Here is a 24,529-nt window from a genome sequence, read left to right on the forward strand (position 1 = left end):
TATCGAATATCGGCTAATGAATGTTACATGCTTAGAGGATTAAACGGGAGTAGAACAACAATAAATAGATGTCTTAATAAATACATATGTATGTATGTATACATTAATGCATGACTTCGAAGCCCGGAACATTAGACGTAATAAGATGTACAGTATGCTGACCCTGGCTGTTGTATTACTCATCAAGTGAGAATCTCTGAAACGTGCTTTACTTTGGCTAAAACATTTTGATAATTATTCGGCGTTGTCTGACCAATAGACAATTTCACAAACCACGTGACCAGCTAAATAAATGACGTCCTCCTCTTCTGAATTTAGTAATCGTTGAAATCTCTCTTCGCCGTCATCACGAACAACGAGATCTTCTTCTCAACCACTCCCTAATACACCTAATCCACAACATCTACAGCTTAAAATGGTAAGTTTTTCTTTTTTTTCCTTATATTTATTTATATGATTTTCAATTAATTTTTTGAGAATCAAGATAAGATAGAATATGATTCGTATGGACATTGGAAACATGTTTAATGTTTAATATTGTTTTGTAACGGCATTACTATGAATGCTTTCAAATACTAATAATTATCAAAAAACTGATTACATTATTTTCAAAACTATTTTTAAATTTGCGACCAGCTTCTGATTTGTGTAATAAGGTTCTTCATTACTGTTTTATATTTAGAAAATGGTTTGTTTCCGAGTTTTTAATGTTTGTTTGTGTAAGTTTCATTATTTAAATATGATAGATAATCTTTATTAAGAGAACCAAGTCGGTAACTTTTGGTATTTAATAGACAAGTTATAAATCTGAAACGTTTTGTTTTACGCATTTGTATATTATGTATCAGTAAAACTGAACCAGTTTTTAAAAATAATATTTTTTTTTTTTGAAATAAAAAAAAAATATAATAATAATCCACATAATCTTTGAAAAGAAATTTTTAACGTTATTCATTTTTAAAATTGAGCAGTATTTCTATTTAGGCCTAAGGACCACCATTCACCTTGTTAAAATATTGATATCTGAGGTAAAAAAAATTACCATTTCAAAATTGTATTCATATGATATTAACGAGCTTTTATCCACCTTAAAAACAGAATAAAATTACAAGAGCATTGTTATCCTTTATTCACAGCGTGAATGTATATCAATCCACGTTGGTCAAGCAGGTGTACAAATTGGCAATGCATGTTGGGAGTTGTACTGTCTTGAACATGGTATACAACCTAATGGTCAATTACCTACAGAAAAAGCTATAGGGGGTGGGGATGATTCGTACAACACGTTCTTCAGTGAGACGGGCGCCGGTAAACACGTACCTAGAGCGATATTTGTGGATTTGGAACCAACAGTTGTAGGTAAGGTAGCTTCAATTCATCAAAATCATTATCATCACCATCATCACCTTCATCATCATCATCATTATCATCATTAACATCATCATCATCATCATTTTCTTTTTTTCTTCTTTCCCCATCATCTTTAACAGCATAGTGATTACACAAACAGATGTGCAAATCTTACAACATACGAAATACAGTCATGCACACGATTTAATTTTCTTCCTAACATTCGGATATAATTAACATATTTTGTGCAAAAAAAAAACTGTCTCGAATGTTCAACATGAGTCATCGGCATTTGAATTCAAGAACGAACAAGATATTTAATGTTGCAAAGAGGCGTGATGGAACAGACCTAATTATAATACTTAATGAAGGTATAATCTGACACCGTCGTGATCTTAATGTTATCTCGTAATGATAGGTATTGCATTACTTCTATTAAAAATGTATAATAAATATAATAGATTTATTGCGGAATTCTGATAAAATACAATTTCGATATCAATTAACATTAAAAATAATGATAAAAAATTCAAAGATATTTGGTATACTTCTTTTGGTTTATAGAAAACATATTGCTTTTTAAAAGGACGCTTTTGAAACCTGAAAATAATACCGGTAATCTTTAAGAAAGGCACAAGAGTAAAATGTTTTGAATGTTAAAAAAAAATACTTAACCATTGTTATAAATGTGGGTGTATGCATTATGACGGGAATGTAACATTGGTATAAAGATATATTGTCTCCGAAAAACATGAAAAATGAAAATTAATACATTTGAATAGGCCATTTTGTAGCTTTAAGCACTGTCGTAGCAAAACCGAAAATAAATAATAATGTTTTCACATATAAAATGACAATTTAAACGGTTAAATTCAATAAAAATTTTCCCTTTCAATTACAGATTTTTCAGCTCAGGTAAATAATTGTTTGTTTTCGATCCAATTTTTGATCAGTGAATACCGGTAGCTATTATGTGACATTCAAATGGCATATTCTACAAAAATATTTAAAAAATTATAAAAGTTTTTCAAATGTAAACTTTTTATGTATTGAATGGAAAAAATAAAACCATGAGAAAGGGAAGGCTCAATACTGTAATATTAAAACATTTCAACTTTGAAAAGTGTAGATTAGGCATAAATAAAATACGGTAGATGTCCAGTCTGTTCAATAAATTTCTGCCTACAAATCAACTATACCATGTATTTTTTTTTTATAAATTCTGTTTTTTTTTTCGCTATTCATTATCTCGATTCGTTGTGTTAATCTCTGTCTACACTATCAAGCTTTAGAAACAAAATGCGAGGTGGCCATATATAGAAATGAATTCATAGCACAACCATATTTTTTTCTTTAAGCTTGGTTCCCACTAGAACGTAACGCACAAGGACGTAAACGCAACGCAAGCGTTTTAACCAATGACAAGCGAAGTTAAAAGACAGTTAGCAATCGCAAGCGAATAAGCCATCGCTTGTGATTGGTCAATTCACTTGCGTTGCGTTACGTCCTTGACCGACTCTTAAATTCTTGAACTTTGACTCTTGTTATATTGCACTGTGTATTGTGATATTTTGTATATTTTGTAAGATCATGTTAATCCAGACCTTTTTATTTGAATTTCCCCATGTGGGATAATTAAATAATTTTGAATTGAATTGAATTGAATAGCTATAATAATTATTGTCAAATGTTCGTCTGGATTGTCCAGTGTATCTATTCCTATTCATATTCTATCTGTTCCTACAATCAGTGCATAATAAGTTCCTACATAATTTGTGCTACGATGTTTACTTTGATTTCTATCTACCTTCTTCAACTCTTTCTTCCTTATTTTACTAGATGAGGTTCGTAATGGCGCTTACAGAGAACTATTTCATCCAGAACAATTAATGACAGGAAAAGAAGACGCAGCAAATAATTACGCCAGAGGACACTACACAATTGGTAAAGAGATGGTTGATCAGGTGTTGGATAAAATCAGAAAATTGGTACGTTAGTTAACTTAACTTTAAAAGGAAAAACTTTGAAGTTGTTTATTATACAGTATGTTCTTTTTAGTATGATGTTATTGCATTGTGTTTTCTTGACTACAGGCCGACCAATGTACAGGTCTTCAAGGGTTCTTGTTGTTTCATAGTTTTGGTGGAGGTACCGGTTCTGGATTTGCATCCCTTCTCATGGAACGTCTGTCAGTCGACTACGGCAAGAAGTCAAAACTTGAGTTTGCCATATACCCAGCACCGCAAGTATCCACGGCTGTCGTGGAACCTTACAACTCCGTCCTTACCACACACACCACCTTGGAACACTCTGACTGTGCGTTCATGGTTGACAACGAAGCTATTTACGATATTTGTAGAAGAAATCTTGACATCGAACGTCCAACCTACACAAATTTGAATCGGTTAATTGGTCAAATTGTCTCATCAATCACTGCTTCACTTCGCTTTGATGGAGCACTGAATGTCGATTTGACTGAATTCCAAACAAATTTAGTTCCTTACCCTCGTATTCACTTTCCTCTGGCTACATACGCGCCGGTAGTTTCTGCCGAGAAAGCTTATCATGAACAACTAAGTGTGTCCGAGATCACAAACGCTTGTTTTGAGCCAGTTAACCAAATGGTTAAATGCGACCCGCGTCACGGAAAGTACATGGCATGCTGTATGCTATATCGTGGTGACGTCGTACCAAAAGATGTCAATGCAGCCATTGCTACCATCAAGACAAAGAGAACCATCCAGTTTGTCGACTGGTGCCCAACTGGGTTTAAAGTCGGAATCAACTACCAACCACCGACAATTGTCCCTGGGGGTGATTTGGCTAAGGTTCAACGTGCCGTGTGTATGTTGAGTAACACCACAGCTATCGCCGAGGCATGGGCTCGTCTGGATCACAAGTTTGATTTGATGTATTCTAAGCGTGCCTTCGTACATTGGTACGTAGGTGAAGGTATGGAAGAAGGAGAATTCTCCGAGGCTCGTGAAGATTTGGCAGCGCTGGAGAAAGATTACGAAGAGGTCGGCGTGGATTCGGCAGACAATGAGGAGCAAGAGGGCGAAGCAGACGAATATTAAATGTGCTATTTTATGTCCAACTTCTTCCATAAAGGTTTGGTACCATCAGCAATGGTATTGCTTGTTAGGGGTTCAATCATGACAAAAACAACAGTATGAACAGTAGTATTGTTTAGTTTAACAAAAACATTTTATATTGCGAGCCAAAGAATAATAATTTGTATTGGATTGTTAATCTATCTATTTGCAAAGTTTATGTTACAAAGCATGAGATGTAAAGAATAAGAAAGCGATTTATTGTAACTGTGTTAAATGTTATAGAGAAGATAAATAATACTGAGAAAGGCCTGCTACACACTAGAACGATAACGATAAAAGATAAACATCCTCTTTTCTTAGATAAAACAAAAGAATTTAGAATAGTTTCGAACTATAATATAACAATTTATGCTGTCTTTGATATTAAATAAATTCAAAGTGCGATCGTATCGTCATGATATTAATGCTCTTACTAATAATTTTCATCAAAAGCTACATGAATGTTCATCCTAAAGTGAAAACTTTTTAGATTTTATCTATAGGAAATATGCATATTTATCTATATAATAGTCGATCGCTATCATCCTAGTGTAAATGGGCCTTGACGATTAAAGAAAATGTCTTAATTTATACATGGAGGAAATATCCTCCATGATTTATAGTACATTTGTCTTTTCGTCATGTCTTCCTTTCCATGTGTATGTAAAGTACTAGCATTAATCATTTTAAACCTCTTATTGCTGCTACTTGATGTTTTAAATTTTAATATTTTTCGGGTAAGAGGATTGTGTAGGCCTTGGCTAGTTTGAAGGTTAGGGCCTGGAATAACATGGAAAGAGACATTAATTAGGCCTATGTCTTCAAAACCAAAGCAGATTGTGTTTGCCAAGCATGTCTTCCCTTTACGGTAATAATGCAAATATTGAAGCTTATATAGAAGTAGTACTGTAGGTAATAATGATCAATCAAGTATTGATGACAACCGGTTTACCTAATGTGTTGTTGTATATTGTATTGTATACTGTTATATTAACTTGATAAAGCATTATATAGTCACTAATCAATCGAACAAAAACAGTATAGGCCATTATATCCTACCATGTTTAGCATTATGGGAATTTGTGCATTTACAAATTAATTAAACTTATGCTGGATATTGGATATTGCAATATTATAGGCCTAATTTTAAGAAATGTCTAGTAAATGTGTAAAAAATATAAATGTTCAACTTTTAAATGTTTGTGACGTTTTGAATAGAAAATCTGGATTAGCAGCGCCTTAAAAAGCTTTCTCAACTAGAAATAATAAATACATTGAGCATAATACTTGTATGGTTTTATATCAGTTGATTTTCAAGTGATGTCATAATATTCTGATGTTTCAAACCAGGGAATCATTTTGAATTTCCTAGATCCGCCAAATATTACCAGTATTAAGCATGTTATCATCACGACTAAAACAACGCAAATTGTTTCTCTTTGACACGATTGACGATCACGGCGGTTGAAATTAGTATTAGTTAATTAATTATTATTAATTATTATGTTCATTATTAATTAGGCCTGGGATGTTTAATACGTTATTCTACAGACTAAGTGGGGTGTGTGACGTAAACAACCTCATGGTAACTTTTGACCAATAGCTAAGCAGTAGATTACACATGCGCATTACATTTAAAGACTCCCGGAGGAGAGAGAGAGATGATAGAGAGACTATGAGGGGCGCGGCTGCGGCGAGGCCGTGTGACGTGTGTAAAAGTTAAGTGTTGTTTGTGGATCGTATCGGAGCAAGCGAGGTAGGCCTAGCAAGGATAAAAAAAAAAGAGAATTGAAAACATAGAAAGATCCATTGAAAACTAGAAAAATATGTCCTGTCCTTGGAGGCAAGTTTCATGGAGGAGATTACCGGCCTTTCCAGGAAACTCATCAACAGTATCACTTCGTAGAAGTGCCGGTTGTCAAAGGAAAAGTCCTGCAAAATCAGTACAATGTTCAGTGCCAGAGTTGCGTGAAGGTACCGCCGTAGTAGTCTAGACCTAGGCTAGGGCCTAGGCCTAGGCCTTCTATCCAGGCTAGCTAGGCCTACCAAACAACAATAGCAAGTAGTAGGCCCTATTTACTATTACACCACATTTTTTCGAGCTTAACCAATTTAAAAACATTCACTAAAAATATAAAAATAATACTTAGGCCTAGGCTAGGTCCTAGCCTCTAGGAGGCCTACCTAGGCCTAGTAGTAGTAGGGCCAGGCCTAGTAGAGCCTAGAGGCTAGGCCCTAGCTATCCTAGGCCTAGGCATAAATAGGTAACGTGGAGATCTGTTTCAAAGGGTGAGGGGGACAAATAAAAGATCAAGTACTTATAATTATTTTTTTTCTAGTGGCCAGAGGCCAGGAAAAGATCTTTCAATTCCAAGGAAGGATCTGCGCCGTTAGCCATTGGCATTGCCATTAGTTAGGCCTAGGCTAGGCCTAGCCTCGATAATAATAGTATGTGCCTAACCTAAGGGCTATAGCCTATAGTAATATTTTAAGTCACATTCTCTTTTTCTATGTTGCTATGTTTTCTAAGTGACAATTGAAGAAAATGTAACACCTCAAGCAATAAAGGAATACTTGTTACATCATCCTTGGCTGGTTAGAGAATTTGTTGAAGAGAAAGTTACCGCAGAAGAAGTACAACAATGGTTGATTAAGAAACAACCTAATAATTTAGAAGAGCCTTGTGAAGGTACAGTACATTTTAGATTATAAAATGTGTTAGACATTTTCAATTTAAGTATAGCATCACTGTACAATCTTTACATTGTATGGATCATTATTTTGAAAAGTGATTTTTATTGCAAATATAATCTTCTATTAGGTCTTAAGCTCTGTCAACACTATCTATCAACTAGTTTGACAAAACAGTGTGATGTGCCCAAATATGGTAGTGATATAACTTCATAATGTCCATATATGGTCACATCACATTTTTTTTGTCACATAGTTTGATGGTGTAGACAGAGCCTAAATGAGACCCAAAGGAATATCATACAGTGTATACATTATTATAACACACCTATTGTTGATATAAAGTTTGCGGTACACCAATATAATATACGTGGTATACCGCAAACTTTATATCAACATTTGATTTCGTCATGCAAACCTTCAAACAACACCTGATTGTATTCTTGCAATTTGATTGGTTAATTACTGTTGTGTGCGTCGCCTATAACTGTTCTAGTCCATGTCTAAAGTTGGAGCACTGCCTTTTTATTGGCCTACCGTAGGGTAGCTTCCTGATTCACAATGAATAAATTGAATAAAAGTAGGTGTGTTAATAATGTGATTTTAAGCACTTTGATGTTTTTGTGTAACCAAGTTTTTTCGAAAATCTCAAAATGGTCTAAAACCTCTCCAAATACGATTTAACTGTTATAAAAAAAATGAATGTTTTGTATTTGTTGAATGGAGAGAATATTTCATTCGATGACAAATTTACTGCTCTGCTCTACTGCTCATTTTTCCAACTCATGAAATATCCTCACCATCAATAAACCCAATAAATATTCATTTGTACTGTAGATTCATTTGTAAATGTAGATCATTAATATAATTGTTATTAATATTGTTATTGTTTGTAGGGAAATTGAAGAAAGTACCATCTGACATGAATCTATTTACACTTGGTAGTTCAAAGTGTGGTTTACCTTCTACTATGCTAAGTATGGTAAAGGATATAGAAGATAATGTAGAAATTGCAGAGAAATTGAACAAAGTGGCCAAAGTGATTGCTAAAGGTAAGATCCACTCTCTGTGGCATATCCGGAGCATTAGAATTTCGGGTACACAGAAAAATTTCCTTGAGAAAGTAGTAAAATATTCTGTTCTGAAACGAAAGTAATTTTAAATTGCCAAATTGCTCACCGAGCCTGGTTGTTTAGCTTTCAAAATATGGCACTTCCCTCCCCTTCAAATTTCTTATATACAATACATTTTAAATAAAGAGATGAAAGAAATTAGAAAAAACAATGAAGTTGGCTTTTGCTAATGTTATGTGTAAAAATCAACTAAAATAATCAATCACTTATTCATTACTTTTCAGTATTGGCAGAATAAGGCTACCTGTAGGGTGATTTATGGTTTATTACAAGTGCATCAAATCAGTTTAGAAAACAAACAATTTTGCCATGAATAATGTACAGAAGTAATCATGATGTTTTGCTTCATGTCAAAACTTAATCCATAAATAGAACATAGAAATAGAATATTTTCTATTACTTTGACATTTTGTTATTGTGATTCTAGGATGTAATGCAGATGTGTATACTCTATACCTTGTGAATTCTATGGGAAACGTAAGTTATAATATTTATGTATTTTGCAGTCAGGCTTGCTCTATGTGTGTGTGTGTAAGACTGAGAAGGAAACACAAATATAGATGATATAATGGTTTAGATAACTATTTATTCTGAAAAGTCCCGTGAGCACGGATCACGGCAAAATAGAAAATATACCCAATGCGGGATTAAGTGATTAAGTAGAAAATACTGGGATGCTACAAAAGTCAAAATAAAATAAAATAAAGTGGGAGGGTGGGTGGGAAAAGAATTAAACTTTAAGAACCTGAGCACAAGTGTGCGTTGCGGCTGGCAATGATTTAGAAAAGGTTGAAATGTTACTGGTATTATACAAATGTTTCATTACAAAGCATTATTCCTAGTATGCCTATAAAATCTCAATCTGAGTTTATTATACTTCTTTTACTTAAGCGTGGTTCCCACTAGCGACGCAACGCAGGGACGTAACGCAACGCAAGTGAATTGACCAATCACAAGCGATGGCTTATTCGCCGCTGTGATTGCTAACTGTCTATAACGTCGCTTGTCATTGGCTAAAACGCTTGCGTTGCGTTTACGTCCTTGCGTTACGTTCTAGTGGGAACCAAGCTTTAGAATTTTAAATTGAGATGTTATACAGCCCATCAACCATTGCACTTCTGCCTTAATACCGCTCAGACACTTTTGGAAGTTACTTAAATCAACCTCAGTAATTCTAATATATATTTTCAATTATAGATTTGGTGGGACTGCATAATGAAAAAATAAATGCTTTTGCTAATGTTTGACAATTACTGTTTGATTTTAAAATGCATTATCTTTGATTTTTTAGGACATTTTCTTTTGTAAAGAAAATAAAGAAGGAAAGTGAGTATGTCAAGGGAAATTAGTATTTCTTTTTAAATTATATATTATATTATTACTAATTAATTAAGATTTTGGTGGCTATTTGCTGGTTTTCTTATGGCAATTTAGTACAAAAACAAAAAAATGATCTGTATAATATACCTGTTTTCAATTAATATTGAATTGAACATTTAAAATTTATATAGATATAAAGTGTATTTAATCATGTATATTATTATAGGCCTATGCTTTACAACAGATTTTGATATTAACTGCATTCAACAGCAGCTCTTTTTGCAAATAATTTTAGCTTTAGCTCAGTACAGTGATATATTCTATTTGTGTTTTGTTTTATGACAGGATTGATCAGATTGTAAATGGTCCAATAGCGTATGGGCAGACAATCTCATCATATGTCGCATATAGCAAAGAAATAGTTATGGAATCTGATATATTAGGGGTATGTTAATGTATAGTCAGTGATTCACATCTAGATACATTAGATATTGAATTTCTGGTGTGTGTGTGTTTGTGTGCATAATAGTTTAAACAAAATAATATGATTTAATTGATTGATTCACTGAATAATAGGATGGTACTTGCTTACTCATTTACCAGTAACATTATACTATAAGAGGTCTATAACATTTAATGAATTAAATAACATTTAGTATAGGCCGACCCAAATATGGTAGTCTTGGCAATAATAATGTAGACCTGTACTGCTTCTGCATAATTTGCATGGGCTCATAAAAACCATTTATTTTTGCTTTATTTATGAACCATACAAGCATGCACATGATATCTTTGGGATAAAATTCATGTTTCTTCTATTCTAAACAGTAAAATGAAGAAACTAAAAATAATAAAATAATAAACAGTATTTAAATAGCGCCTAATGGATCACTGACCCCTCTAGGTGCTTTACATAGGACCTTAACTAATGGTAATAAACTATCCCCCGCCGGACACCATTCCGGTATTTCTTAGTCGAGGTTTCACACTTATGATCTCTATCATATTCAGTGTCTGTCCACAATTTGTAACATTTTATGCTATATAATAATACAGTATACAGTATGTTTCTACTAAGAGGACAAAAACTGATTAAATAGTGTGAATTATTAAAACAGGACTATAACACATCGTCACGTAATCACAAACTGTCAAACGGAAGCTTGCGACAAACAAGGGTGCAGCCATTTATTTTATTTCTATTGAGCAGTTTTTAGGTCAGACAACACAAAGCACTTATATATAATGTTAATATATATATTGTGGCTAATGATGATGTAGTGACTTTCTGCAGATACCAGTTAATTATTTTGGGTTGGATTTGGTTGTAGAAGCACACCAAAAAATTTTAAATTTCATACGCATCCAAAAGTGAGCACAAACTAGCCAATTACAGGATGGATAAACAATTTTATAATTTATGCTTATAAACTAAGTTTTATTTGAGGCTTAGGGAAAGAATCGTGAGTTTAACCCTGGCACTAGGTCAGGATTGAACCTTGGGTTTGAAAGGCAAGCACGTTATAACCACCAAGCTACAGCTCCACTACTCTACTACTTAATATTTTTTTTGGAATGCCATTTTAATGTCACATAATACTTAATAGTTATTCACCAAAATTGAATAAAAAAAAACCCCACAAATTATTTACATGAAAAAACTGTAAATTAAAGCAAAACAAAATAGTCAAATTGGCTGCCAGCCAATAGAAATACATAATAATAATAATAATAAAATAAATAACAAAATAAAATAAATTAATAACAAATAAATAAATAACATAATAAAATAAATGGCTGCACCTTCAATTGGTTGAATTTAACTGTTTATTTTGTCATTTTATAAGTGAAAATATTATTTCGGTTTTTTAATATATCTCATTTATTCATGTAAACTTTCTCAAATATTGTGTAGGATGAACGCTTCCCAATGGGTACTGGTATGGATGAATGTCAAACCAAATCATTTCTGGTCTTGCCTATCCTGCAGCCTGATGGAGAAATTATTGGTAAATATAATAGTCCTACTCATATTATTCTGAAGATCATACGAATGAGTGGATTATAGTCGCTATACTAGAAAGAAAGAACTATTGTTTAAAATTTTATAAAGCAATTTCTTTGTAAAGAAGGGAAGTGAAGGGTTTCTGATCTAATCAAATTCGAATAGATATTTTTGGTGAGGTTTAGATGATAATTATGAGTATTACAGTGGCATAACACAGTGGGCAAAGGCCCTTAGTTTACCACTCCGCTGGGTAGTTGCATTGGACTGCACATGCTCTAGAGCCCTTAAGCTCTGGGATCTCTGAGTGATCGAGTGCTTTGTTTTTAAGGGCCTGCTCTCTAGCTTTATGCAGCAAATCATAGTAAAACAAAACTAAACTTTTCTGTTTTGCTAGGAACCCTTTCACATAGAAAATGTAGTGACAAATTTTAACTGGTGTCTAGACTTACAATAGTGTAAGTGAGTGGCCGAGCGGTTAAGACAGTGGAACCGTAATCACGTAGCCATAACATCGGCAGGGGTTCGAGGCTCACTCACTCCATGGTTCTGGTGGTAGAACGAGTCTTCTCGGATAAGGACTATAAACCGTAGGTCCAGTGTGCACAACTTGCTCGTGTGCACTTTAAAGAACCTAGTACATCTTTCGAGATGAGTAGGGGGTTACCCCGGTGTATTAGTACATCACAGCCACTGATCACCAACTGGGCCCTCTGGGAGATCAGTCTTTGACTGAAGAGGTTACCCAGTATAAAGATAAAACAAACAAACAAAACAAACAAACAAACAATACTTACCATAATTTCTGTGTGACAATGCCTATAAGAATTAATATTGAAACTAAAATGACACTGACAACCAAGATTTGTTTTCACTATTCTAATTTCTATTAAATAATAATTTTAATTCACGCTCAACTAAACACCAAATACATTGCAAACAAAACAGTTTTTTTTTTATCATAGTTGGCAATAATCAGAGGTTTTACCTAACATATTTTTCATCGTAAATGAAAAATCGTTATGCAACAAATATATATGTCACTGTGTTTGATGATTCAGATTTTTAAATTTATTTTTTCCTTCAGGAGTTTTAGAGCTTTCACGCAATCAGAACAGTAAGATGTTCAGTGAAGAAAATAAACAGGTCAATTAATAATAAAGATCATTTAGTTGATGGAGAAAAAGTATTTTAAATTAATTTGTAGATTCCAAATAGTCTATAATAGCCGTTGATAGGTACTTTAGAATTTGGAGATCGAGACAATTCAAATGAGTTAAGACAAACAGGTATGAGTAATTTGAGGAATGATTTATTGATAGATGGAAAGAAAAATTGACCAATAGCATCGCATGATTAGCATGACTAATGCAAGATACAGCGCCCTGTACATACGATATTATTGCATAGTTTATCATCTTCTGCATTTTTATAATGTATCTCTCACTATATCATATATAATACTGTCACTGGGGTATAAAGCCACTAATAGAAATGTTAAACAAAAAATATTTAAACTGCTTTCCATTTAAAGCTGTTAGAAAACCTTGTCTACGAAAATGGGTGCAGTTGTACCAGAACCCCTAAATTGGTCCATCCCACCCTGACACTGTACACTTGCATAAAATATTTTAGTACAAATTTGGTTTCAATATAATATTATATATTAATAATATTCACAGTCAGTATGGCACTATTGTATAGTGTCAAAGTATGATATATCAACAATATGTTGCTGATGTGTTTAGTTAATAGTTAAATTTATTAACATTTATCAAACATAATTTCTTTTTTAAAAAATTTAGGTGGCGTGTATGTACCTTTCATGGGTCGGTATTGCTATACATAAAGTACAGGTAAGTTGACAAATCAGTGTCTCTTCATCATGGGTCGGTATTGCTATACATAAAGTACAGGTAAGTTGACAAATTAGTGTCTCTTCATCATGTCAAATTATTCTACTCCAGTTACTGCAGTAAATATTTTTTTTACTGCAGTAACATTATTTAATTTTGTTTGTATGTGCGGTAGAAATGTATGTGGTAGTCAAATGCAATAACAGTGTGTATTAAGCTATAAAAGCTTGCTATATAATTGCATAAACATTTTAAAGATTAAGAAAATGTTGCTAGAAGAATAATTTTGACATGGTTCCAACCACTGATAGAACATGTAAAATAAATTAAGATTTCTATTTTATCCCCAAATATATTCAGGTAATTCATTGTCAACTTTTAGATATAGCACAACCAATCAAAATTATTATTTAATAGTTAGCTGTTATTTTGTATTCAATGGATTTAGTTTCTCTTAATTAAAACATCAGCTTTTCATTAATTCAAATCTAATTGCTTAGCAAATTATGCAGCAGCTCTTCAAACTTTTACACTAATTGCCATAGGCTAAGCATTCCAAGTCAGTTTGCTTGAAATAAACAAAAACTATTTGCAATTCGGTTCAAATTCACTTCAGTTCATGATTAATGAAGTCTTTCATAATCTCAACATTTTACTGAAAATTATTAAAAAAGGAAAAATAAAAATCACTCGTATTTGACTTGAATTGAACATAAAATAGACTCTTTCATCTCATCATATCATCTTCCTTCACTGTGTATAGAACTTCATTTGAGCAAGCACATGGGTTGGTCACATTATGCAGCTAATCCTAATTTCTTTATATATTTTGACTTCCACTTTATTTTAAAAATTTAATTATTTAATTAATTAATTAATAGTCAGATCAATTCTTGAATCCGCTGTTGGACTCCACAGACTCATGGAGTAGATGATCTTCCAAAGATGGTGTCTGAAAGTTTTTGATAGGAGCATTGTAAAGCTGTCTGTACTGTACTATTTAATATTAAATATATTATTGCATGACCTACATAATCAAAAACGTTTACATTGGTTATTTATGTTGTTGTGCATGGTTATGAACAATCTGAGAATTAGTTTGTAGATTGAATAATGTAGTCTTTATTTAATGTATAAATGATTGATTTTAGGTATGCAAAGGCTTAGTAAAACAGCGAGAGTTCAACGACTTCTTACTTGAGGTCTCCAGGTAATTTAGTTTTAACTCAACTTAAAAGTTACGAGTCAGTGTTTTTTTTTAATTAATAAATACGTTAAAAGTAATGATTAAAATAAACTTCCTTCTATGGTATCTTGACATACTTTTTTATAATTGAATATAAAACGATGGGGTGGACAGGTACAGTTAAGGACCTGAAATCCATTATTATGCAACAAATATAAATGTATACATCAAAAATCTGAAATAATTATCATTTGTTTACAGGGTGATATTTGATGATATAGTTGCCACAGATAGTCTTACAGAACACATAATGGTATTGCATTAGGTTATTTATGAATATACCTAATTCAAACAATTATAATTTACCCTATAATTAATAAAATTAATTTAAAAGGCAAATATATATTTTGTTATATATCGTTCCTTGTAAATTTACAGGGAAAATTTTTTAATGAAATGAAATATACTTCATAAATAATATTATGCCAAATTTTAACTATACATACTTAAATATTATTATGCTACAATTTAACTTTGGTTATGTTAAACTTCCACACTTAAGGTGAATATATTAACTCAATAAAAAGACTGGATGTCTTAAATATTATTGTGCTCAATTAAATTGTGGTTGTTATTATTATTATTATTATTTGGTTATAAAAAAAAAAGATTTGTGGCTGGTTGGTGAATACTTAAATACAGCCTTAATTTTGTTAAGCTAGAAATAATTGCTCATTTTATGCACAGATGTTTACTAAGAGCTTGGTTAGTGCTGATCGTTGTGCTTTATTTCTATTGGATGAAGACAATGATGAACTTTATGTTGATCTCTTTGATGAAGGGTTGGAAATTGATGGGAAACCAGTCTTTGCAAGAAAGAACCAAATAAGGTAAAGCAACCATGCAAACCTTTTGAAAACGGTGAATAATATCATTTTAATACTGGCCAGAAAGAGATACTATAATTTAATTGTTAGTAATTTTATTGTAATAAAGTTTTATAAATATAAAGTTATTACTCAGGTCACTGCAAAACAAGTGACTAAAGCTATATAGATATAACTATAATAACCATAATATATGCTTTTTGAAATCATAATTGTGACCATTTTTGGCATCATGGCAGCGTCTGTTTTGGGTACTTTTCAGTGACAAATCCCAACACAGTTTTTAAAATTGGTCACAAAGATTAAAAGTCAAACTAAAAACAGTAAATTACATGGTAATACTTCATATTTTGTATATTTAGATTTTCTATTGAAAAGGGTATAGCAGGACATGTAGCTAGGACAGGTGAAGTGGTCAATATACCTGATGCTTACAGTGACTCAAGATTCAATAGGTCAGATGCCAATATCTTTGCCAGGATACTTTAACCATTATGAAAATAATATTTGAGTGTAGTGTACAAATAATTTAAGGGAAAATAGAACACTTTTCACCAAATGGAATTATTTGTTCCATTGCATAAATATAAAACACTCATTATTTTAATGAGAGGCTAGGCCAATGCCTAAACTTTAAAATGTTGGAACGTACTAATATTATATACAGACATTGTTTTGTTCTACAGAGAAGTGGACTTAAAAACAGGGTACACAACCAAGAACATTCTGTGTATGCCAATCCTGAGCCAAGGAACTGTCATAGGAGTGGTTCAAATGTTAAACAAGAAAGGCGCAGAAATGGCATTTAGTAGCACAGGTAAAATACTGTATGTCTACTACAAGAATCTTTCTCTAAACTCACACTAAAGTTGTAAATTCACTAGAACAAGTTCTGGTTGCCCAGTAAAGCTATTGCTTCACATAAAGTACTTTGGCTTTCTCTTTTATAAAGTCTTGCATGTTCTGTGAGTGAACATACTGTGTATTTTTTTATGGTGAAATTATTCGTAAAAAACATGCATAATTTTAACAAAAGCAGACAAAATCAAATAAAAGAGCAAATAACTTTTTTCTTTTTAGATGAATCCAATTTTCGTATGTTTGCAGTTTATTGTGCCTTAGCTTTGCACTATTCTAAGGTTAGTAAAGCCTGTTTTACACTAGGCAAATTTATTTGCACAGGTTGAAAACATCAGCTTATGCACATGCATATTCAACATTCTGTGTGTCAAACTCCCTTCTGCAACAAATTCTACTTTCTTGAGTTTTTTGCTTTCTAGCAAACTTATAGTAGTTCAAACAGTTTTTACTTTTTACAGAGGAAAAAATTGCAACCAATTTGCAGCTCATGAGGTGTCATATGTAAAGTATATGAATTGCTTATGGTTGTATTACTAGTACATTATACTAATTACAATTGCAGGTAAATTATTTTGCCTTTGTTTAGATCTATAGTACAATCCAGCAGTCAGATTGTATGCTGGCTGTTACTACTGAACAAGTAGCCTACCACATCACTGCAAGTACCTCACAACACAGTAGACTAATGGCCAGGCCTCTTCCAAAGGTTATTCCACCAGATGTCGATGAGTAAGAACTTATATGTACTGTACCTTCACATCTGAACTTTTAAAAGTTCTTATAATTTTCGAAATCTTCTTGCGATAGAGCTACTGTACAATGGTGTCAAACTGCAAATTAACTTTTACAAAACTGTTTTTTAACATGTAGGTTTCACTTTGATATCCGTCCATATACCAACATATTTCCAGAACTGTTCATCTACATGACATTTGAACTATTTGGAGAGGAAACATTTGACTTGCCAAGTCTTGCTAGGTTCATCTTGACTGTGAGAAACAGTTACCGACTGGTACCCTACCACAACTTTGAACATGCCTTCACTGTCACGCATTGTATGTACTGTCTCTTACATGTCACTCAAGGATTATTCTCGGAAATAGAGGTACTCAATTTTCATTATATTATTGTTTGTAACATAAAAGCTGGATAAAATGCTTTAAAAAATGCTCTAAAATCAAACAGAAAAACATTTATGTGAGTAGTGTTATGCTGTGGGGGTTGTCAATGGGTGCACTGACCTTTAAAAAATGAAGAAAATATTAAAAAAGCATGTGAAAATACAAAAAAGAAATTATCATTGTCATTAAAAACTACCTTTATATTTTAATACTTTTATTTTATTATTTAGACTATTTTAGGGGAAACATTTTGCTGTTTTTTCCCTCAATTATTATGTGTTTGAATGCTTTCATTTCAACCCATCATAGATTTCTCACTGTATGCCCCTGAATGTGTACGATTCTTGTTTATATACATTTTTACTTTGACAGATGCAATCACTATTCTTTGCCTGTATCTGTCATGATCTGGATCACAGAGGTTTCACCAACTCCTTCAACGTTAAGTTTGATACACCTCTGGCGAACTTGTATGCTACATCAACAATGGAGCAGCACCACTTCAATCAGACTGTATTCATTCTCCAGCTTGAAGGTCACAACATCTTTCAACATCTACCAAACAATGTCTACAAACAGGTACAACATCTAGAATTAGGAGACGATCTGCCACATTTGGCAAATGAGGAATGATTGCATTTGATTACCACTAATGTAATTTATACGTACATTTGTAGTGTTATACTGGACATTTCTGTGCTGTTGGCTTACCAGACTAGCAGCATAAATATTCTTTGTATAGCGCCATATTCGCAATAGCTGTTAACACAAAACTATTTTTGTATTCTTGTAATGCATTTTTAATTTTCATATTGTAATAGATGCTTGGTCATATAAGGCATAATATCTTAGCAACAGATCTAGCCATTCACTTTGACAACCAGAAAGAGCTGGCCAAAATATGTTTAACAGACAACTTGTGTATAAGCAATCCTAAGCATAGGTAGGTGGTGTAGTAGAGATCTCTATTCAGTGAGGACACCAGACAACTTGTGTATAAGCAATCCTAAGCATAGGTAGGTGGTGTAGTAGAGATCTCCATTCAGTGAGGACACCAGACAACTTGTGTATAAGCAATCCTAAGCATAGGTAGGTGGTGTAGTAGAGATCTCAATTCAGTGAGGACACTTTGTTGGTTGCCAATGGTGTCCTCTTAATTTGTTGGTTGCCAATGGTGTCCCCTCAATTTGTTGGTTGCCAATGGTGTCCTCTTAATTTGTTGGTTGCCAATGGTGTCCCCTCAATTTGTTGGTTGCCAATGGTGTCCTCTTAATTTGTTGGTTGCCAATGGTGTCCTCTTAATTTGTTGGTTGCCAATGGTGTCCCCTCAATTTGTTGGTTGCCAATGGTGTCCTCTTAATTTGTTGGTTGCCAATGGTTTCCCCTCAATTTGTTGGTTGCCAATGGTGTCCTCTTAATTTGTTGGTTGCCAGTGGTGTCCTCTTAATTTGTTGGTTGCCAATGGTGTCCCCTCAATTTGTTGGTTGCCTGTGGTGTCCTCTTAATTTGTTGGTTGCCAATGGTGTCCTCTTAATTTGTTGGTTGCCAATGGTGTCCTCTTAATTTGTTGGTTGCCAATGGTGTCCTCTTAATTTGTTGGTTGCCAATGGTGTCCTCTTAATTTGTTGGTTGCCAATGGTGTCCCCTCAATTTGTTGGTTGCCAATGGTGTCCCCTCAATTTGTTGGTTGCCAATGGTGTCCTCTTAATTTGTTGGTTGCCAATGGTGTCCTCTTAATTTGTTGGTTGCCAATGGTGTCCTCTTAATTTGTTGGTTGCCAATGGTGTCCTCTTAATTTGTTGGTTGCCAATGGTGTCCTCTTAATTTGTTGGTTGCCAATGGTGTCCTCTTAATTTGTTGGTTGCCAATGGTGTCCTCTTAATTTGTTGGTTGCCAATGGTGTCCTCTTAATTTGTTGGTTGCCAATGGTGTCCTCTTAATTTGTTGGTTGCCAATGGTGTCCTCTTAATTTGTTGGTTGCCAATGGTGTCCCCTCAATTTGTTGGTTGCCAATGGTGTCCTCTCAATTTGTTGGTTGCCAATGGTGTCCTCTTAATTTGTTGGTTGCCAATGGTGTCCTCTTAATTTGTTGGTTGCCAATGGTGTCCTCTTAATTTGTTGGTTGCCAATGGTGTCCTCTTAATTTGTTGGTTGCCAATGGTGTCCTCTTAATTTGTTGGTTGCCAATGGTGTCCTCTTAATTTGTTGGTTGCCAATGGTGTCCTCTTAATTTGTTGGTTGCCAATGGTGTCCTCTTAATTTGTTGGTTGCCAATGGTGTCCTCTTAATTTGTTGGTTGCCAATGGTGTCCTCTTAATTTGTTGGTTGCCAATGGTGTCCTCTTAATTTGTTGGTTGCCAATGGTGTCCTCTTAATTTGTTGGTTGCCAGTGGTGTCCTCTTAATTTGTTGGTTGCCAGTGGTGTCCTCTTAATTTGTTGGTTGCCAGTGGTGTCCCCTCAATTTGTTGGTTGCCAGTGGTGTCCCCTCAATTTGTTGGTTGCCAATGGTGTCCTCTTAATTTGTTGGTTGCCAATGGTGTCCTCTTAATTTGTTGGTTGCCAATGGTGTCCTCTTAATTTGTTGGTTGCCAATGGTGTCCTCTTAATTTGTTGGTTGCCAGTGGTGTCCTCTTAATTTGTTGGTTGCCAATGGTGTCCTCCTAATTTGTTGGTTGCCAATGGTGTCCTCTTAATTTGTTGGTTGCCAATGGTGTCCTCTTAATTTGTTGGTTGCCAATGGTGTCCTCTTAATTTGTTGGTTGCCAATGGTGTCCTCTTAATTTGTTGGTTGCCAATGGTGTCCCCTTAATTTGTTGGTTGCCAATGGTGTCCTCTTAATTTGTTGGTTGCCAATGGTGTCCTCTTAATTTGTTGGTTGCCAATGGTGTCCTCTTAATTTGTTGGTTGCCAATGGTGTCCTCTTAATTTGTTGGTTGCCAATGGTGTCCTCTTAATTTGTTGGTTGCCAGTGGTGTCCTCTTAATTTGTTGGTTGCCAGTGGTGTCCTCTTAATTTGTTGGTTGCCAGTGGTGTCCCCTCAATTTGTTGGTTGCCAGTGGTGTCCCCTCAATTTGTTGGTTGCCAATGGTGTCCTCTTAATTTGTTGGTTGCCAATGGTGTCCTCTTAATTTGTTGGTTGCCAATGGTGTCCTCTTAATTTGTTGGTTGCCAATGGTGTCCTCTTAATTTGTTGGTTGCCAGTGGTGTCCTCTTAATTTGTTGGTTGCCAGTGGTGTCCTCTTAATTTGTTGGTTGCCAATGGTGTCCTCCTAATTTGTTGGTTGCCAATGGTGTCCTCTTAATTTGTTGGTTGCCAATGGTGTCCTCTTAATTTGTTGGTTGCCAATGGTGTCCTCTTAATTTGTTGGTTGCCAATGGTGTCCTCTTAATTTGTTGGTTGCCAATGGTGTCCTCTTAATTTGTTGGTTGCCAATGGTGTCCCCTTAATTTGTTGGTTGCCAATGGTGTCCTCTTAATTTGTTGGTTGCCAATGGTGTCCTCTTAATTTGTTGGTTGCCAATGGTGTCCTCTTAATTTGTTGGTTGCCAATGGTGTCCTCTTAATTTGTTGGTTGCCAATGGTGTCCTCTTAATTTGTTGGTTGCCAGTGGTGTCCTCTTAATTTGTTGGTTGCCAATGGTGTCCTCTTAATTTGTTGGTTGCCAGTGGTGTCCTCTTAATTTGTTGGTTGCTAATGGTGTCCCCTCAATTTGTTGGTTGCCAATGGTGTCCTCTTAATTTGTTGGTTGCCAATGGTGTCCCCTTAATAGAGGTTCTACTGTATTGGCAACATGCATCTCCAATTTGTCTACCGATAATGCTAATGCTTGATAATGCTTGTTTTGTCTAATGTCGTCTATTGTTGTACTTGACATGCACATGTGTGACTGTCGATTCCATCTTAAAGTAGCAATAACGTAATTTTAATTTTAACTTTCAGAGCTAATTTACATTCTTTGTTGATGACAGCCTCTGACTTGTCTCTATCTGCAAAATACTGGCCTGTCCAACGTGAAACAGTAGATTTTATCTATGAGGAATTCTATCAGCAGGTACAGTATACTGTACATTACAAAAAATTCAAATTTTTTATTGTTTCTGAAATTGGAAGATAAGAAATATGACTTAAAAAGAAAGTCTTAAAACTTAAAAATAGTCTAGGCATATGCACACTCTGGCCAATCTGATTGGCGTAATTTGGTTGAGTGCGCTAAGTCGTTGTGATGACAATCTTTTGTATTTTGATAGCATTTAATGTTGAGAAAAAAGTTTCAGTAATAAAATAACATTTTGTTTCAGGGAGATGTTGAAAGAGAGCATGGGTGTGAACCTCTGCCAATGATGAACAGAGGGCTGAAAGATAAACTTGCCCAAGAACAGGCAAGTGGAAATCCATATTAATAGTATTCCCTATTTAATTTCTATTTAACTACTTAAAATGTAAGCCTTTAAAACTGTACAATAAAAATTCTACAAAAAAAGGTTATGTTGGCGTAACAGGCCCAAAAATATAGCATAGGTTGTTTTTTTTTAATTGAAAAAGATTAAAAGAACAAACTCAACCACCCTAATCATTTGCTTATATTGCGTATTTTTGTTAAATGGTCTTGATTTTTTTCTTTTTTAAAATAACTAAAAATGTCTAGGATATGGCATATTTTTAGGGTCAGTCGGGTTACACCAACACAAGGTATTGGTTTGGCCTTATAATTCTAAAAATGGTTCAGACAGCATACCTTGGCCACCCACTTGTGGATGGCAGAATCATACACATTGGTGTTCAAATACAGTTATTAATTTTCGAGCTATAGTTCTGCCGGTTTAACTAGATGAGTTACAACAAAAGAGATGAGTTGAAACTTGATAAACATGTATGTTAAATTTGTTTTACAGGTGAATTTCTACAAGTTTATTTGCATACCATGTTACACAACCTTACATCAAGTGCTTCCAATAACGCAGTCTCTACTTGAGAGCACCAAGTAAGTTTCATTATCAACTCAGTGTGTTTTCAATTTTATGTTATTAGTAGGTTAGCTGAAAGGGGTAGAATATATTGGACCACTCAATTTATGAAAATAAATTCAGTGATATACCATGCAGGCAGATTTCAGGTGATGCAGCAGTGTGTGACGCGCAACCAAGCATACAATTTATAGCGCGGATACAAGATAACTTCTGCGGACCGTTGAACAGGCAACGCGAAATAGGCTCCCTATTTATTTATCATATTATTGTATTCCCAACAATGTTGTGTACTTTCTAATCTATGTTGTATTCATATTTAGGGATAATTACCTACAGTGGGAGAGAGCTATGCTAGGCAAGAGTACACTGATGTGGAGTGTAGACAGCTCACGAACCAAGGAAAACCAATGAGTCTTCCATTATTGCATTAAATATATTTAATTCTGTGCAATATCTTGTAATAGAATATAGAAAGGACTGTGCAATATGAAACTACAACAGTATGATGTATCAATATGTGATCTATGCAATTGTTCACTTAAATGTATTTATAGTATTGTTCTGAATTGTTATTAATTTACCGTTCTAAAATTACAATGACTTTGTGAATACTGTATAAAATGTTAATTATTATTGAGTTGGATATATTTAAAACAAAATAAATTTAAAACCGCATACAAAATAATTAATAAATATATTTATTCAAAAGCAGCTTTTTAAATGTTATTAAACATTATATTTACTTTATTTACTATGAGTGCTATTTTATTTTTCAAGATGATGCCATCCTTCTGCATCTTCACATTTCAACTATGAAGATGTGATTTGCCTTAATCAAAATTTTCCATAAATATGTCAATATTTTGGTGATAATATATGGCAACCACAATCATTATGACTCCAGGAGGTACTGTACCTCGCGTGAAGAACCCAAAAAATATAATATTCTAAAGTTTGTTAGACATAGGCATTTTATATAACCTATGGATAAAGCAAGTAAAACAATTTAAAGCAACATCTTATGCGACTAAATGGATGGTTACCTAATACACTGTGGACCAACACTAGTCACCCTAACGTGGGCTGGATTTAGTCTGATTACCTGATGACTTTCCGACTTTGTATTTTAGAATGCCGAATTTATATTCTGTAACCATCAAAACATAGATTTATTCATCAAAATCATGTCTTCTCGTTAATTGAAGACCGTACAGTAGTGCATCTAATGTCAGTCGAGCTGATGGATTTTTCACAGTGCAATAATTAGCGTATTGATTCGCTTATGTAGAGGGCCCAATGCATAGATCTCTGTTGCGACGGTAGGTGATGCTCCTGTTAGAAGCTCTGAAGAAGCAACTTCTTGGTCATATTAAAACCATGTTTAATCGGTGTGTCTATTGCGCAAACAAATCCAAAATCTACTATTTTGATTTCCAATTCTCCGGCAATTGAATAGTAAAGTATGTTTCTTGAAGCCAAGTCATTGTGCAAAAGGCCGTGTTTATGCATGACTCTTTTGCAATCTTCTCTGCGAGTTTAACGCATTCAAGTGGAGACGCGGAGATGTCTTTATCCTCTGATAAGAAACAAGTCGAGTAACGTCATAGTTTCTATACTGTGGTAGACGTTGATGAACTCCATCTCTAACTCCATGAACAAACTTGCTTTCGTGGATACTATGAAAATTAGGAAAGTAGACAGATGATTGTAGGACCTTCATGGCTCTTGTTTCAAGGTGACTTGTTGGCGTTCCAATTCTGTTGCAACATGTACTATTTTCATAGCGTACATTTGCCTGCCTTTGATATTAGCAAGTGCAACTTGTCCATAAGACCCGCCTCCAAGGGGATACGGCTGCTTTGTATCTGGTTGAATAATGTTCATGTTCATCTAAGAGAATTCAAAGGATTCTGGCAACATTGCTGACAATCTTGCAAGACCAGGTTGGTTTTCCACTGCTACTTTGTCTTTGTCAGTGTAATCTGTTTCTGGTTGACTTGCTTCTCTTGATACCAAATTTGTGTTACCCCTGGTTGCTGGTTTCACTCCTGACGAC

General features: G+C 34.1%; 2 protein-coding genes across 2 annotated transcripts; both read left to right on the forward strand.

Moving 5' to 3' along the window:
- The first annotated feature begins 175 nt into the window (after positions 1-175).
- Positions 176-5,721, forward strand: LOC140055319 (tubulin alpha-3 chain-like). The gene is made up of 4 exons (XM_072100633.1): positions 176-418; positions 1,137-1,359; positions 3,190-3,338; positions 3,444-5,721. Exons 1-4 carry the CDS (start codon positions 416-418, stop codon positions 4,425-4,427), a joined length of 1,359 nt encoding a protein of 452 aa, XP_071956734.1. The 5' UTR covers positions 176-415; the 3' UTR covers positions 4,428-5,721.
- A 433-nt stretch (positions 5,722-6,154) lies between these two features.
- LOC140054022 (cAMP and cAMP-inhibited cGMP 3',5'-cyclic phosphodiesterase 10A-like) lies at positions 6,155-23,202 on the forward strand. The gene is made up of 23 exons (XM_072098821.1): positions 6,155-6,419; positions 6,976-7,134; positions 8,033-8,188; positions 8,697-8,746; positions 9,561-9,595; positions 9,935-10,034; positions 11,505-11,598; positions 12,682-12,740; positions 13,400-13,450; positions 14,602-14,660; positions 14,898-14,949; positions 15,384-15,526; positions 15,886-15,978; positions 16,210-16,340; positions 16,604-16,662; positions 16,971-17,113; positions 17,255-17,489; positions 17,878-18,084; positions 18,327-18,448; positions 21,446-21,557; positions 21,805-21,885; positions 22,399-22,487; positions 22,794-23,202. The coding sequence occupies exons 1-23, from the start codon at positions 6,272-6,274 to the stop codon at positions 22,882-22,884; spliced, it is 2,469 nt and encodes an 822-aa protein (XP_071954922.1). The 5' UTR covers positions 6,155-6,271; the 3' UTR covers positions 22,885-23,202.
- The last annotated feature ends 1,327 nt before the right edge of the window (positions 23,203-24,529 follow it).

Source organism: Antedon mediterranea, chromosome 7 (assembly GCF_964355755.1).
Source record: "Antedon mediterranea chromosome 7, ecAntMedi1.1, whole genome shotgun sequence".
In the NCBI taxonomy this organism is placed as follows: domain Eukaryota; kingdom Metazoa; phylum Echinodermata; class Crinoidea; order Comatulida; family Antedonidae; genus Antedon; species Antedon mediterranea.

Excerpts from the sequence above, each read along its gene's own strand:
- LOC140055319 (XM_072100633.1), top strand. Across the intron at positions 1,360-3,189 it reads TTTGGAACCAACAGTTGTAG|ATGAGGTTCGTAATGGCGCT; the intron begins GTAAGGTAGCTT and ends TTATTTTACTAG. Across the intron at positions 3,339-3,443 it reads TGGATAAAATCAGAAAATTG|GCCGACCAATGTACAGGTCT; the intron begins GTACGTTAGTTA and ends TCTTGACTACAG.
- LOC140054022 (XM_072098821.1), top strand. The coding sequence starts at position 6,272 with ATGTCCTGTCCTTGGAGGCAAGTTTCATGGAGGAGATTACCGGCCTTT. Across the intron at positions 8,747-9,560 it reads TTGTGAATTCTATGGGAAAC|GACATTTTCTTTTGTAAAGA; the intron begins GTAAGTTATAAT and ends TTGATTTTTTAG. Across the intron at positions 9,596-9,934 it reads AAAGAAAATAAAGAAGGAAA|GATTGATCAGATTGTAAATG; the intron begins GTGAGTATGTCA and ends GTTTTATGACAG.